Here is a 15,596-nt window from a genome sequence, read left to right on the forward strand (position 1 = left end):
TATGTTGACCCCAAACTCTGCTGTTGAAGGAGGATAACCTGACTATTCTTTCATTTTAAAGCCTGGAATGACTGTTTCCCAAGGAATTGTGCCTGAAATTCAACACACCCAGCACCAAAATGAAATGAATATCATCACTTCTTGCATTAAAAGAGGATAAATTAACTTCTAACCAGGAGCTCAAACCAAAGATGAACATATGTTGACCCCAAACTCTGCTGTTGAAGGAGGATAACCTGAATATTCTTTCATTTTAAAGCCTGAAATGACTGTTTCCCAAGGAATTGTGCCTGAAATTCAACACATCCAGCACCAAAATGAAATGAATATCATCACTTCTTGCATTAAAAGAGGATAAATTAACTTCTAACTAGGAGCTGAAACCAAAGATGAACATATGTTGACCCCAAACTCTGCTGTTGAAGGAGGATAACCTGAATATTCTTTCATTTTAAAGCCTGAAATGACTGTTTCCCAAGTAATTGTGCCTGAAATTCAACACACCCAGCACCAAAATGAAATGAATATCATCACTTCTTGCATTAAAAGAGGATAAATTAACTTCTAACCAGGAGCTGAAACCAAAGATGAACATATGTTGACCCCAAACTCTGCTGTTGAAGGAGGATAACCTGAATATTCTTTCATTTTAAAGCCTGAAATGACTGGAAAGACTGTTTCCCAAAGAATTGTGCCTGAAATTCATCACATCCAGCTCTAAAATGAGCCTGGATACCTGGAATACCTGCATTAGTTACATATAAGCCAGCTCTGCTCGGTTTGCAGCTGATTCTGTGTTAACAAGCGTTTAAACGTTTAAAAAAAAACACGGATTCAAGCATTTATTTAGCTCCTAATCTCTTGAAAATCAGCCTAATACATCAAACATGTTGATGCTTCAGTGGTCCTGTGTATTAGTGTCATTATCGTATGAATATCTCTGTTTGCAGGCGGTTCTGTGAACGCTTCCGATGGCGTTCATTCGGTCCTGCCTTTGACTTGTGTCGCAGCGGGATGATAGATTTGATCTTCTGTAATGGCCTCGCTGAGTTTGTTGTCTCCCAGTGAAATTTATCAGTCCACACACACATCTGGATCTCAGGCCCTGTGATTAAGCTGCTTCCTCTGCAGTTTCATGGCTGGACACTTAAACTGATGCATCGTTTCTATAAGCCGTGATGCTCTTTGCCAGAATGGATTTTAATGGGATGTCATCAAAACAAAGACTGTTTTTTACTTTTAATCATTACTTTATTTATTTATTTTTATTTATTTATTTATTTATTTATTTATTTTTTTTTTTCCCCCTTGTCCTGTTCAGCATTATGGCAGCAGAATTGTAGTCTGAATACCTTTGATGCCAAACAGATTTGCTTTGCCAAGGGAAGTTTTATAAATGTAAAGCTCCCCTTGATGCCCATTTATTTATTTCTGTTTACAATATATGACATGTAATAGAACTGAACCGGACCGGGGGACAAGGAAAGAAGAAGAGGAAAGAAGAGGAAACAGAACAAAAATAGAAACAAAAACCAGACAACCAGCTGCTACACCTGTAAAAAACAAAACAGACAACAATCCATGGCCTCTGAGGGGAATCCAGCCTTAGAGCCACCAGGAGCACCTGAAAGCAGAGAAAAAACAAACACACAAACAAACAAAAACAAGCACAAGAAGCGGTAATCGCATACAACACAGCTGTGGAGAGATGACCTGAAACCACAGGATAACACATAAACTGCTTAGCGAGCATGCTAATGGGCTAATGAATGTGTGTGTGAGAACATGCAACACCCATGGCACAGGATCTACATGGTAACCGTGGTTAGTTATGAGTGTATAAGTGTGCTGGGCCACAATCCACAGCCCCCCCCCAGCAATCAGAAGCAGGCAGAGAGGGCCACAAGACCCAGGCCACCAGCAGCCCCCACGGAGCACAGAACCCACGAAGCCCACCGCAGGGACAACCACGCATCCACCCAGAAGACTGCAGAGGAAGCCCCCGGACAGAGCCCCCATAAGCATAGGGCAGAGGCCCTCAGAGAGCCAGGGGCAACAGCCCACCGACCCCGCCAGGTCCCAGCCGCCCAGACATGGGCCGTGCACTGGACCCGGGCCCCGGGAGCCCGAGCGCCCCCAAACCCCCCGGCAGAGGCCCCACCCAATACCCAGGAGGGCCAAGTGCCCCAGACAGCCACGCAGTGGGTCAGCGCCTGCCCCAGCGCCCCTGGCCAAGTGCCCTGGGAGTCAAGACGTGCCCACAGGTGGGTGAAGTCGCGAGCAGCGGAGAGAGGCAACGCCGCCCCCCCATCGGGAGAAGCACAGGCAGGCCAGGCGACAGCAAGTCCCAGATCCAGGCCCAATCATTTAATCATTACTTTAAAACCTGCTTAGTGGACAGATTCAGATTAATCTGTGTTTGATGTTTATTCCACTTTAAGTTCGTTTGGAGAACGATTTTAAAACTTTTCAATCGGATAGAAATGAACCGAGTGGAAAATATACTTTAAGAAGTATCTCTAACTGTACTTTTAACTACTTTAAAGTGGAATTTCTGTCACCAGAGTAGCTCACAGATGCATTCCTTTGGTGCCTGATCCTGAACTATTTAACTTCCAGAATCTTTCACTTCTTTTCACTTTACCAAAGACTCATTTAGTCTGTATAAAAAAGAAAAACAGCCACAAAGTCGCATTTATTAAAAGGCTAAAACACCAATGGTTCCACATACTGGAGTAAAATTAAACTATTAGGCATTTTAAATCAACAGTTAGCATGTTATCCTCCTCTTTCTTCAGTCAGTCCGTGACTCTGGTTTGGATCTGGTCAGAATTTGTCAGTAAAATATCTCCCAGACGGGACGTCGTGTCTCTGCTGCGTCCAACATGCTGCAAAAACAGGATTCTCAGTCTGAATATGGACACAGGTCTTTGCTGTGCTGTTTGTTTTGGTTTCTGGGCCTTGGGGCTGAGCAGGTTCCAGGAAGTCCAGGAAGACAAAACTGCGAACAAACGGATAAAACTGAAAATTTAAAACATGTTCTGAGATAAGTTTGTTTAATGATAAAGAATCACAACACGGAGAAAGAGAGGGGGAAAAAAAACACTTGCTAGCTGTTAGCGTTAGCAGCCAAATAATCTTTATCAGTTACCACATGAAGGTACGAAGTTCTCCGGCATTCCCGGCCAATTGGACCGAGCTATTCTGGTGTGAAACGCTCTAAACGACCACGACTCAGGATTCCAACCAATGTCCTCTGATAAATTCTGTCTGAATATGGACACAAGTCTTTGCTGTGCTGTTTGTTTTGGTTTCTGGGCCTGAGGGCTGAGCAGGTTCCAGGAAGTCGAGGAAGACAAAACTGCGACTTTCCAAAAAAAAATGATAAAACTGAAAATTTAAAACATGTTTGGGGTTCTTAGATAAATTGGCTAGAAAACATTATTTTGTTTAATGATAACGAATCGCAACAGAACACGGAAAAAGAGGGGAAAAAAAAACACTTGCTAGCTGTTAGCGTTAGCAACCAAATAATCTTCGGTCAAATTACCACATGAAGGTGCGAAGTTCTCCGGCCAATCGGACCGAGCTCTAAACGACCACGACTCAGGATTCCAACCAATGTCTTCTGATAAATTCTCAGTCTGAATATGGACACAAGTCTTTGCTGTGCTGTTTGTTTTGGTTTCTGGGCCTGAGGGCTGAGCAGGTTCCAGGAAGTCGAGGAAGACAAAACTGCGACTTTCCAAAAAAAAACGATAAAACAGAAAATTTAAAACATGTTTGGGGTTCTTAGATAAGTTTCTTTAATGATAACGAATCGCAACACGGAGAAAGAGGGGGGGGGGGGGGGGGGAGGGGGGGGGGGGGGGGGGGGGGGGGGACACTTGCTAGCTGTTAGCGTTAGCAGCCAAATAATCTTTATCAGTTACCACATGAAGGTGCGAAGTTCTTCGGTATTCCCGGCCAATTGGACCGAGCTCTAAACGACCACGACTCAGGATTCCAACCAATGTCTTCTGATAAATTCTCAGTCTGAATATGGACACAAGTCTTTGCTGTGCTGTTTGTTTTGGTTTCTGGGCCTTGGGGCTGAGCAGGTTCCAGGAAGTCGAGGAAGACAAAACTGCGACGTTCCGAACAAACTGATAAAACAGAAAAATTTAAAACATGTTCTGAGATAAGTTGGCTAGAAAACATTATTTTGTTTAATGATAACGAATCGCAACAGAACACGGAGAAAGAGAGGGGGAATAAAAACACTTGCTAGCTGTTAGCGTTAGCAGCCAAATAATCTTTGGTCAAATTACCACATGAAGGTACGAAGTTCTTCGGCATTCCCGGCCAATCGGACCGAGCTCTAAACGACCACGACTCAGGATTCCAACCCATGTCCTCTGATAAATGCCACGTGACTCTAAAATAAAACAGTTGCCTTTTTTAATCCTTTCATGATAACAATAGAGCTCCTAAACCGAGGAGTAACAGCATCGAGGCTTTGACACAAACTGCTTGTTAGCAGGACGGTTTCCCTGCTGCTCGGCTCTGCCTCTGGGCTTCGTTAAGCGCCTGAAATATCACCAGATGTATCCTTCGGCTGAGGTCATTTGGTTACCTGAGAGGTTGTAATGTTCCTCATGGTGCCACATGACTTCAGGGCATCGCCTCCAGGCCGTGCTAAGCTTCTTTCATTCTCCTCCCGAATCGGAGGTAGAATAATGAGGATGAAAATAGCGAGCTGTCGCACCACCTCCGTCGTCGGGCCGTCCATCTGCTGTCCCCGGAGCGGCCTCTCAGGTGTTTGCACTTCATCTACGTCTGCAGCCACACATGCTGTGATGTGTGTTTACATTCAGTCACCTTCTCAGGCTGCACATAAGGAAATCTACACTGAAGGAAGCTGCAGTAATGAAGGAACAGTGCTATGATGGGCTCTGAAAAGCTCAACCTTTAAAGCCCATCCGTTTCTCTGGAGGAAGCGGTCACTAATATCGCCAATCTGGACTGATTCTCAAAGCAATTAGTAATTGGCTGATAAAAACCTCCCTGTTCTTCTAAATGTTCTGTAGTTTCCAGCCAAAATCCTCCAGCTCACTGAAAAACATGACGGATGGCAGCTGTGTGGGTGGATGTGCTGCCTGCCAGTTACTGACCAAGCTAAAGAAATGACATCAGACTTCAGCTAGTTTTGTAATTTGGGATAAAACCGAGTGTTAAGCTCTTCCCCATCGACGCCTTTGGCTGTAAAACATCACTGACTTTGCTGTTGTCACATTTCCTCTGAAAGACGATTAGCTCTTCTGCTAATGCTAACCATTGGGAAATAAACAATGAAGCTCTGTTGGTGTCTCAGTCATTATTTAATTAGATCATTTATCAACTAATTAGCCCTGTATTACCACAAAATCGCATTGCAATGATCCAAAAACCCCAAACTGTTGCATTTACAGAGCTATAAATCAAAGGAGAAGCGGCAGGAAGTATTTGCTGTTTTTTCCTGATAAATAACTTTTCAGGATTGGTTTAAAGTCCGGCTGATTCAGAGGATGATGATTAGTTTTATTACCAGAAGCTAACATCAGGAGTCTCTTTGATGCGGTTGTATGAGAGTTACACAACAATTCGATTGACAAAAAGATGAGAAATGATGGACTTGATGCTAAAGACGCAGCAGTTTGAACTTTTTCACCCTTTTTAACTTGAACTTTTCCTGGAAAATGACTCTTGTTGATATGGTCACGGCAGTGTTTCCAGTCGTATTTGGGTGATTCTCACGAAACTGTCCCAATTTAGGTCAATTTTGCTATTTTTTTTCTCTTATTAGTATTAAGCAGGGTCTCAATTAACTGGCTCAATTAAAATTAGTGATCAATACACGTTCTTTAATACATTTTCGGAATGTTTTATTGAGTCGTTGACCAAATAAATTCATTACCGTAACACATTTTCAATTGATGATAACTGAATATATATATATGATGGATAATTACAATTTTTTTTAAATATCTACTGGAAGAACTTGAAAGATGATCTTACCTAGTAGCCATTTTGAAACTTCTCTTCCACACAAGGCATCATGGGATAAAAAAACAAACCTATTTATTGGATTTTAATGGAGCCAAATATCATTGTTACGGAAATGAATTGTAACAATTTTTGCCCAGAAAATAATTATTCACAAATACTTGGCCCAAAATGCTAACACTGCTAGTTAAAGGGTATAACCCCAACCATTTTTTTCTATTTATATGTATATTAAATTATGAGGATGTATTGTGATCATTTTGGGTTTAAGATAAAAAAAATAACGGAAACGTTACGGTAATGAACTTTTAAGGTTGAAATGTTGTCATAAAATATAGAGTAATCCATCAAATGCAATGACAACAGTAGTTCTACAATTAGTACATACCATAGTTTTATATATGATACAAAAGTTTGATTGTTTTAGTCGTTTAGTCTATCAAATCCTTACCTTTCGTGAGAATCACCCATTTACATTTGCGTCCCACTGGATTTCATCCTCTTCTGGGCTCGCTGCAGAGTTTCAGTCTTTTCTGATGTCGGCCGACGCATCGGATCTAATTAAATGTCCCTGAATTTACAGCAAACTCTCCGCTCTTTTATTTTTATTAACCTTTATTTATACAGGTAAAATCTCATTGAGACCCAGGGTCTGATCTGTAAACGAGAAGGAAGGATTTTCCCGTCCACGTGCACAAACCGAGTCGCTCTGTGCTGCCTTTTTGGTTCAGCTGTGGCAACACCATGTAACCCATGTAATCGGTCTACGGCTGATCATAGAGGTGGATAATGAGGATTCTTCTCACAACAAGCACCCGTGTTGCCCCTCGGCTCGATCCAGTGCTCTGCTCGGTCCAAATAGCTGCATTTCACCTCATGGTGTTGAGCGAAATTCTAATTATGAAGTTAATTTAAAGCCGGCTGCAGAGGTGTTTCATCTGTGGGGGCGAAGATGATGAAACAAGGCAACTTCTGGGTGTAAAAAGATGCATAAAAAACACATTTAAAGGCAAGAAAAACACCAAAATATAGAGTTTGTCACGATATTGAAATGAGGTCTCGGAGCAGTCATCTTTTGATCTGGGGTGTGTTTCTAATGAGGGGGGGGGGGTGATGATCTGCGCCGCACACACAGTAAAATAAGATAAAATGGATAAATATTGATTCTGTGTGTGTTACCTGGACGGTTTCTGAAGCCTTTAGACTCGGCTTAAAGTCGATCCGTTTAGCCTTCCTGTCGCCTGCTTTATTTATATATCTGAAAGCTGAATAACTCATGATTTAAATAAGTAGGCGACAACATTTTGGCAGCGTTTGATCAGTCTGGATCCATATTTGGAGCAGTGACATCACTCTGATGTCCAACCTGTGACTGGAATAATGGATCAGATTGGATTCTGCTGCACGTTACGCTGAAAAAGCCTCATAAATCTAAACGGGGAGCCAAAGCAAGTCTACCACTAAATAAAATGCATTGATTAAGTCACCCCCCCACCCACACACCCACCACTGGAGTCTCCAGCTCTGCCTGCATGCTTCATCTGAGGATGGGTTGATTAGCTGGTGCTGAGAAGGGATCAAGAACCACAAACTGAAACATTACTTCAGCAAAACTGAAAATAAATTCCAAATTAAGCACAAAAAACCCCCCGAAAAAGAAGAAAATCAAGATCTGGAAGTGCGACCAACAGATGAAACGCTTTGTTAGATATCAGCTCGCTGCCTGTTTTAACCATCGAGCTGTTTCCACGACTACCAGCGCATCGCTTTAACTCCCAGAGTTAAATTCAGGGCTAATTTTGTTGTTATTTAACGTCTCAAACAGGCTGGATCGGGTTTAATCATGAGCGTGTGCAGTAAGAGGCTTCAGGGCTGAATCCCATTAAACCCGGCGAGTCCCCCCCCCACGCCCTTAGCTTGAAGGAGTAAGTCCAGGATCCATAATGAACGAATAGAAGCGCAGGAAAGGTTGATACGAGGTGAGGAGCGGCTGGTCGTGTGAAGGTGACTCCTCCTGAGTCTGAGAGGTCTTAATGCAGCATGGGGGGGGGGGGGGGCTCTGGGAGCTCCTTCACCTGTCTGAGGGGGGGGGCTCGTGGGAAATTAAGCCTCATTTTTCAGGGCAACAGATGGAGGCAAAGATCATCTGAGTTGAGCAAGTTTAGATACTTTAACAGTTCCGGTATATTTGAATTATTCTTTGGTGCTTTTATAAATATTGTTTCTTTGCAGACTCTGGAGATTAATTAAGAGGCATGAAGGAATTGGAAAGTTACCAGCTCAGCATTATCACCACTTTGCATTCAGCTACTGCCAGACTGAATAAATCCTCCCGAGCGAGCTGTGAAATCCCGTTTCTGGACCGTTATGAACGCCTCGCGGTAGTGTAGCCGAGGGCTCAGTCTCACTCTGCGGTTTGCTGTTTAATCGCTTTTTTCTTTCCAAAATGAGATTCTTATTTGAGGTGGTTTCTGGATAGTTTGCCAGAGGTTTCTTCCTGGTTCTGGTTCTGCCAGAGGTTTCTTCCTGGTTCTGCCAGAGGTTTCTTCTTGGTTCTGGTTCTGCCAGAGGTTTCTTCCTGGTTCTGGTTCTGCCAGAGGTTTCTTCCTGGTTCTGGTTCTGCCAGAGGTTTCCTCCTGGTTCTTCCAGAGGTTTCTTCCTGGTTCTGCCAGAGGTTTCTTCCTGGTTCTGCCAGAGGTTTCTTCCTGGTTCTGCCAGAGGTTTCTTCTTGGTTCTGGTTCTGCCAGAGGTTTCTTCCTGGTTCTGCCAGAGGTTTCTTCTTGGTTCTGGTTCTGCCAGAGGTTTCTTCCTGGTTCTGCCAGAGGTTTCTTCTTGGTTCTGGTTCTGCCAGAGGTTTCTTCCTGGTTCTGCCAGAGGTTTCTTCCTGGTTCTGCCAGAGGTTTCTTCCTGGTTCTGGTTCTGCCAGAGGTTTCTTCCTGGTTCTGGTTCTGCCAGAGGTTTCTTCCTGTTAAAGGGAGTCGTTCCTTTCCACAGTCCCTCAGGCTCAGGACGGGAGATTGGACTGAAGACAAGTTTCGGTCCAATCTGTTGGTTTCCTTAGCTAGGATATTATTTTTGAATTGGCTCCATATGAATTAATTGGATTATGATTACAATGAATTGAATTCCAATTGGCTTGAATTGGACTTTATTACTTAAGTGCCTTGAGATGACAATTGTTGTAATCTGGCGCTTTATAAATAAAACTGAATTGAATTGAATCATTAAAGAAGGAAAACAAGGTGAACAGAAGCCCTGTTATGGCAGTCGTGATCCTGGCTCCTCCTGAAGTGTTTCTGCTGGGTCTCTGATGCCGAAGAGCTTCCCTCATCGATCGGCTCTCAGAGGAGAGATTGCTGCTGTGACCTTTGCTGCTGCTGCTCTTTCAGACTCAGAAACACTGACATTTCGCAGGAGGCCGGCTGTGCTGATGGTCAACGAGCAGCAAGGAACATTCAGAAGTTTGTGCACCGGCAAGTTTGAGGATATTTGCAGGTTCACGATGGAGTGATATCTGGAAGCTGGCCTTTGTAGCCGGATAGGATAAAACTTTGTCCTCTTTACAGGAAATACTCTGGAGTGGCTGCAGAGGGGCAGATGAGGCTCCCTGCTCACTGGTTCTGTGTCGATATCATTGAGCGATGGACGTCTCGGGACTATTTTATCTCCCGAACTTCTTACCCTTTAGCTGGCTGACTGCTGCAGCTCCTCTGGAACATCTGGATTTAACAGCAGCTTTCGTGCATTAACCCGATTTAATAAGTTGAATAAGTGTTATTTGAACCCAAATAAGATCATATTCAGAGTCAGCAATCATACATTTAAAGATATGAAGCGTTCAGATGATGGAAAAGCTCCGTTTCTTAGGGAATATTTGCACTATGAAGCGTTCAGATGATGGAAAAGCTCCGTTTCTTAGAGAATATTTGCACTATAACGACTTTGGATGGGACTAAACATCGGAGTGGTTAAAGCGAAGTAATGTGGATCAGTTTCATTAATTGGACTGAAACTTCTGTATCCCTGCCCATGTAAATGGAGCCGGTTAGGTTTCCATGATCTAATTATTCCTCCTTACACAAGAAACCAGTTGGATGACGAGTTTCGGATTAAACCGGAATAAAACTAAGCTGAAGAAAGGTATCAAACTCTCAGAAACTGATTTAAAGGGAGCTGCACGGCTTCAGAAGTGGGCGATGAGTCATTTTCTTACGGATTCGTACTGATTCTGCCCCCTAAAGTCGCCTCTTTGCCTTCTTCAGTGAAGGTATCGTTTGGCAGATCAGAATAAAGGCTTTAAGTGTTTGTGTAAAGGTGAAGCATCAGGAAAGTGGTGACCTGCTCCTGTTTTTGTATTCGGGATGTGCACTCGGGTTTAATCGATGCTTCTGTTGAGCCGAGCTCCTCTCTGTCGGGTTCATTGTTGACATTTTCAGCTTTCAGACGCATGGTTTCCAGAATTTTACAAGCAAAAAGGGAAGGAATTCATCAAAAAAATCAGTAAATTATCAACAAATGCAGGTGATTTACTCCTCTCTGAGGTCAGTGAACGCACCGCAGCGAGAGTGGAATCTGATATCCGCTCAGACGCTCCGTGACTCTGATGACTCGACACTTCTTATTGACTCAGGCTGCGGCCGGTCATACAAATTCACGTTGGTCAATAGGAGACGACCTATCGCAGCCGGGTCTTGAATACAGAGTGGGCTGGTAAGATTGCCACCTTCCATGTGGGAGATCTGGGTTCAAATCCCCTGCATGAAAGGTATTACCTCCAGTAGGGGTCCTTAGGCAAGACCCCCTTACCCTACCTGCCTACCTGTAGGTCGCTTTGGATAAAAGCATCTGATAAATACATATAAACATAAATCGGGGCAAAACTGATGAGTTCTTCTAGCTCAGATTACTCAGCTTGGTGGAAACCAAGCTCCATGTCTCGTTTCTGGGCTTCTTCAGCTGTTTAGTTCTTATAAAGGAAGATGTTCAGTCCCAGAGTACCAGGAGGTCAGGGTAACCTTTGCTAACTGTGTCATCTTTGCTGTTCTTACAGGAGTCTGTGGCTGCTGCGGCCCGCTGAGGCCGAGGTACAAACGCCTGGTGGATAACATCTTCCCCGAGGACCCCAAAGTGAGTGCTGGCAAGCCTTAAACATCCTCCGTTGAACAGAAATCACGCAGAGCTAATGTGTTGGTGTGCTATCTGTAATCCTGGCAGGCCTCTGCCATTAATACAGAGCAGGGATGTCAAACTGTGGTCCTCGAGGGCCGTTTGTCCTGCAGGTTTTAGACGTTTCCTGCTCCAAAACACCTGATTCAGATCAATGCATCATTAGCTGGTTTGTGCAGAATGTAAGAATCTTTTGAAGAGTTTCATTTGATCTGAAACAAAGCAGGAAAACGTCTAAAACCTGCAGGACAGCGGCCCTCCAGGACATCCCTGATATAGAGCATCCAGGGTTTTAGTAGAGATGAATGGTTCGTGTTTAAAAAAGGTCATTTGGCACTTTTTAACTTACCAACTTCAGCTGCAGCTTTTGATTGGCTAAATTTGTGCTGATTATTCCTGCTAAATGTTGCTCTCATTAATCTGAACGTATCGACCCGCTCAGAGACGCCCGTTTGGCTTCTGATCATCTGTTAAATGCTTCTGTTGATGGAAATGTTTTCATCCGTCTGGGAAGTGGTCGCCCAGCGGCTGTTGGAGTAAAACTGTTGATGTCGGAGGAGGCAGCTGGGCGCTTTCACCGTGAATTACTCGACGTTTGGTGGCCGCTTGTGACGGCGGCGGCGAGCTTGATGCGGAGACCCGTGCAGAGAAACGCTGAAGTGAAGGAACTGAATAACTCTGCCATGGCTTTGAAAACCAGAGAACATTGTTTTCACTTGTTTGATGCCGTCTCGGTTGATTTAAAAAGCTTAATTCGCTCATATTTAATCCATCCATTCGTGACCTTCAACCTTTTGGCTGATGGATAAAGGGAAGCATGGCAGAGAGCATGCTGAATGAATTTCTGCTTGCTGAGACCAAAGCCCCCAGGGGACGGTCTCAGATTAGCTCCCCCCACCTCTCAGATGAGTATTTATTTACACCTGTTGTCTTTTAGCTTGAAGAACACTCAGTTTGACCTTCCTGTTACCCAGAAGAACATCTGCCTTCTGCAGGAAGTGACTTTGTCTGTTTTTCTGAGCAGGAAAGGGAGCAAATTTCAGTGTATTTTGTTCTGATTGCTGGCGGTTTGAGCTGTGTTTGAATGATTCATAATTACGTTTCAGGCCCGGTGAGGTTTCTAAGCGGTGAGTTGTTGTGTTCGGCCATTTATTCCTGCAGCAGAGGAGCCAAATCAAACATGTTCACGGTTCATTTAACATCTCTGTTGGGTTTAATGCGTCTGTCGTTGGAAATGAACAAACCTGGAGTCTTCGGTTTCACTTTAAGCAACATTTAAACAGTTTAAACGGTTTAAACGGACACTGAATGTTGCCCAAAGTGAACTACTTTAATACTTTAAAGTGCTTTGATAAGTGGGAGTAGTACCCAGACAGTTGATGGTGGAAGAACACGTCATCCTGTATTATTTAGATAAATTAGGTATTTTGTTGATTATTAACTGATTTATTGAGTAAAGAAGCTAATAAAATCACAAGTTTCATGAACATTTATGTATGTCCAGCTGTGTGAACATCTGTTTGCTTCTGTCCTGCTGTCTGTTTGCTGTATTTCGATGCAGCTAAAATCCTCACAAAGCCTCTTATTTCCTTTTTTATTGTCTGTTGTTGGACGGCACAGCGACTCAGAAACAGAGGGAAAGAGCTTCTCGTTAAGCAGCGGTCTCTGATTTTACAGAGATCCCTTTTGGTTTCGTCTGTGGTTAAACTTTCCTGTAAAAGCTGGAGAAACAAACTGTGATCCCTCCTAATCTCTGAAGCCTATCCTGTGTTTTCCGCAGGATGGCCTCAGTAAATCTGACATGGAGAAGCTGACCTTCTACGCTGTATCGGCTCCAGAAAAGCTGGACAGGATCGGGGCTTACCTGGCCGAGAGGCTGAGCAGAGATGTGGTGCGACACCGCTACGGGTGAGTGCTTCATGCATTTTACACCAGTTTTTCTTCAGTAAAGCAGCAACAACTGCTCATATTAACCCTTTCAATTCATAGATTCTGTGAAATAAAGCAACCGAAGCTCAAGAAGCTTAAACCCATGGCAACACTTTTCCTCTGAGAACAGGAAAAGATGGAGGTTACTTACTGCTGTTTGGGCAAAAACATGATGAAGCTGAGGGAGAAGGAGAATATTCTTAGATTAAAGGCACAATACTGGTTCAGTGGATGTCCAAATGAAGGTCGGGTTAAACAGGGGGAGCACTTATTTATACCCAGAGTCATGATGTTAGGCTGCAGGAGCGATCAGCTTCCTTTAATGACTCTTTTTAATGGTTCAGACACTCATTGTTGGAGGTTTTCAGAGGGCCTGGATGCTCTTTCTCATCAGTTTTTCCCAGAAGCAGCTGAAACGTGGACTCATCTGCCCACAGAACACGTGTCCACTGTCTTTCTGTCCCTCTGAGATGAGCTGGAGTCCAGAGAACTGGGCCGTGGTTCTGCTCAGAGCTGATATATGGCTTCCTCCTGGTGTGATGCAGCTTCAGCTCACATTTCTGGATGCAGCCGTGGACTGTGTTGAGTGGAAATGCTTTTCCCAGCTCCTCCTGAGCCCATGTGGCTGTATGGATCATGGTGGCCTGACGGTTTCTCCTGCAGTGCTGCCTGAGGGCTCCGAGCTCATCCAACAGGGCTTTCTGTCCTTGGCCTTTCCACACTGAGACTTCCCCAGACTCCCTGAATCTGTTCCCAATATCCTGCTCTGTAGATGCTGAAAGAACAAAGTTCTTTACAGTCTGACTCTGAGGAATATTTCCTGAACTTATTGATGATTCTCTGATGGAGTTTGGCACAAAGCAGTGAGCCACGACCCATCCTTGTTGGAGAGGCTGAACCTTTGGTGGAAGCTGCTTTTATAACCAATCCTGACACCCTCACCTGTCAGCAGGTAACCTGCTGGTTGGAGAATCCTCCAGAAGCTGTTTCTGTAGATTCTATAAACTTTCTGTCTTTCTTTGACTCTACAGCAGCTTTTAGAGTGTTTTGCTGCATTAAACTAATTTCTTTTGATATTCCAAATACATAAAAATTGGTCAGTGAAGCAGCTTAAACCTGCTCAGAAAAGACAAAACAGGAGGATAAAATGTTTTTCTCTCATTCGATATGTGTCAGTGTGAGATTGCAAAGAACATTAAGAAAGGCTGAAAACTAGATTTCTGAGTGAAATTAGATAAAACTGGAGCTAACTGAGGCTCCACCAATAAGGTTTGAGCTTATGTTAGAAGAAAGAATTCTTTCTCTCTGCATCTTTTCCTCTGATCTCTCCAGCATCTGATGTTTATTCTTGTCTTCCTTCTCTTCTTCTTCACTTCCTGTTGTCTTCCTTCTCTTCTTCTTCACTTCCTGTTGTCTTCCTTCTCTTCTTCTTCACTTCCTGTTGTCTTCCTTCTCTTCTTCTTCACTTCCTGTTGTCTTCCTTCTCTTCTTCTTCACTTCCTGTTGTCTTCCTTCTCTTCTTCTTCACTTCCTGTGACACTTTTCTTGCTGCTGTGTCTGACTCTGGGGCTCGTTTTTGATTGTTTTTTACTGTTTTAACTGTGTTTCTGAGGGTTTTTTATCTCGTTGTTGGCGTTTAAAGCAAATTAAAGTTTGAAACCAAAGTAATAAAACACACATCTGAGCAGCCGGGATGAGTTTCACAGCCACTTTCCACACTGAGATTTCCCCAGACTCCCTGAATCTGTTCCCAATATTCTGCTCTGTAGATGCTGAAAGACCAAAGTTCTTTCCAGTCTGACTCTGAGGAATATATCCTGAACTTATTGATGATTCTCTGATGGAGTTTGGCACAAAGCGGTGAGCCACGACCCATCCTTGTTGGAGAGGCTGAACCTTTGGTGGAAGCTGCTTTTATACCCAATCCTGACACCCTCACCTGTCAGCAGGTAACCTTCTGGTTGGAGAAGCTCCAGAAGCTGTTGCTGTAGATTCTATAAACTTTCTGTCTTTCTTTGACTCTACAGCAGCTTTTAGAGTGTTTTGCTGCATTAAACTAATTTCTTTTGATATTCCAAATACATAAAAATTGGTCAGTGAAGCAGCTTAAACCTGCTCAGAAAAGACAAAACAGGAGGATAAAATGTTTTTCTCTCATTCGATATGTGTCAGTGTGAGATTGGAAAGAACATTTTGAAAGGCTGAAAACTAGATTTCTGAGTGAAATTAGATAAAACTGGAGCTAACTGAGGCTCCACCAATAAGGTTCGAGCTTATGTTAGAAGAAAGAATTCTTTCTCTCTGCTTCTGTGTCTTTTCCTCTGATCTCTCCAGCATCTGATGTTTATTCTTGTCTTCCTTCTCTTCTTCTTCACTTCCTGTTGTCTTCCTTCTCTTCTTCTTCACTTCCTGTTGTCTTCCTTCTCTTCTTCTTCACTTCCTGTTGTCTTCCTTCTCTTCTTCTTCACTTCCCGTGA

The 15,596-nt window shown here is 43.5% G+C and overlaps 1 protein-coding gene across 1 annotated transcript in view; it reads left to right on the forward strand.

Moving 5' to 3' along the window:
• Positions 1-15,596, forward strand: part of efr3a (EFR3 homolog A (S. cerevisiae)) — a 125,975-nt gene that overhangs the window by 35,549 nt on the left and 74,830 nt on the right. Inside the window, exons 3-4 of the mRNA XM_072363104.1 lie at positions 11,075-11,151; positions 12,971-13,098. Of these exons, the coding sequence (XP_072219205.1) occupies positions 11,075-11,151; positions 12,971-13,098 (205 nt within the window). The remainder of the gene's footprint in view (positions 1-11,074; positions 11,152-12,970; positions 13,099-15,596) is intronic.

This window comes from Leuresthes tenuis, unplaced genomic scaffold (genome assembly GCF_036924035.1).
Source record: "Leuresthes tenuis unplaced genomic scaffold, fLeuTen1.0.hap1 SCAF_14, whole genome shotgun sequence".
Lineage (NCBI taxonomy): Eukaryota > Metazoa > Chordata > Actinopteri > Atheriniformes > Atherinopsidae > Leuresthes > Leuresthes tenuis.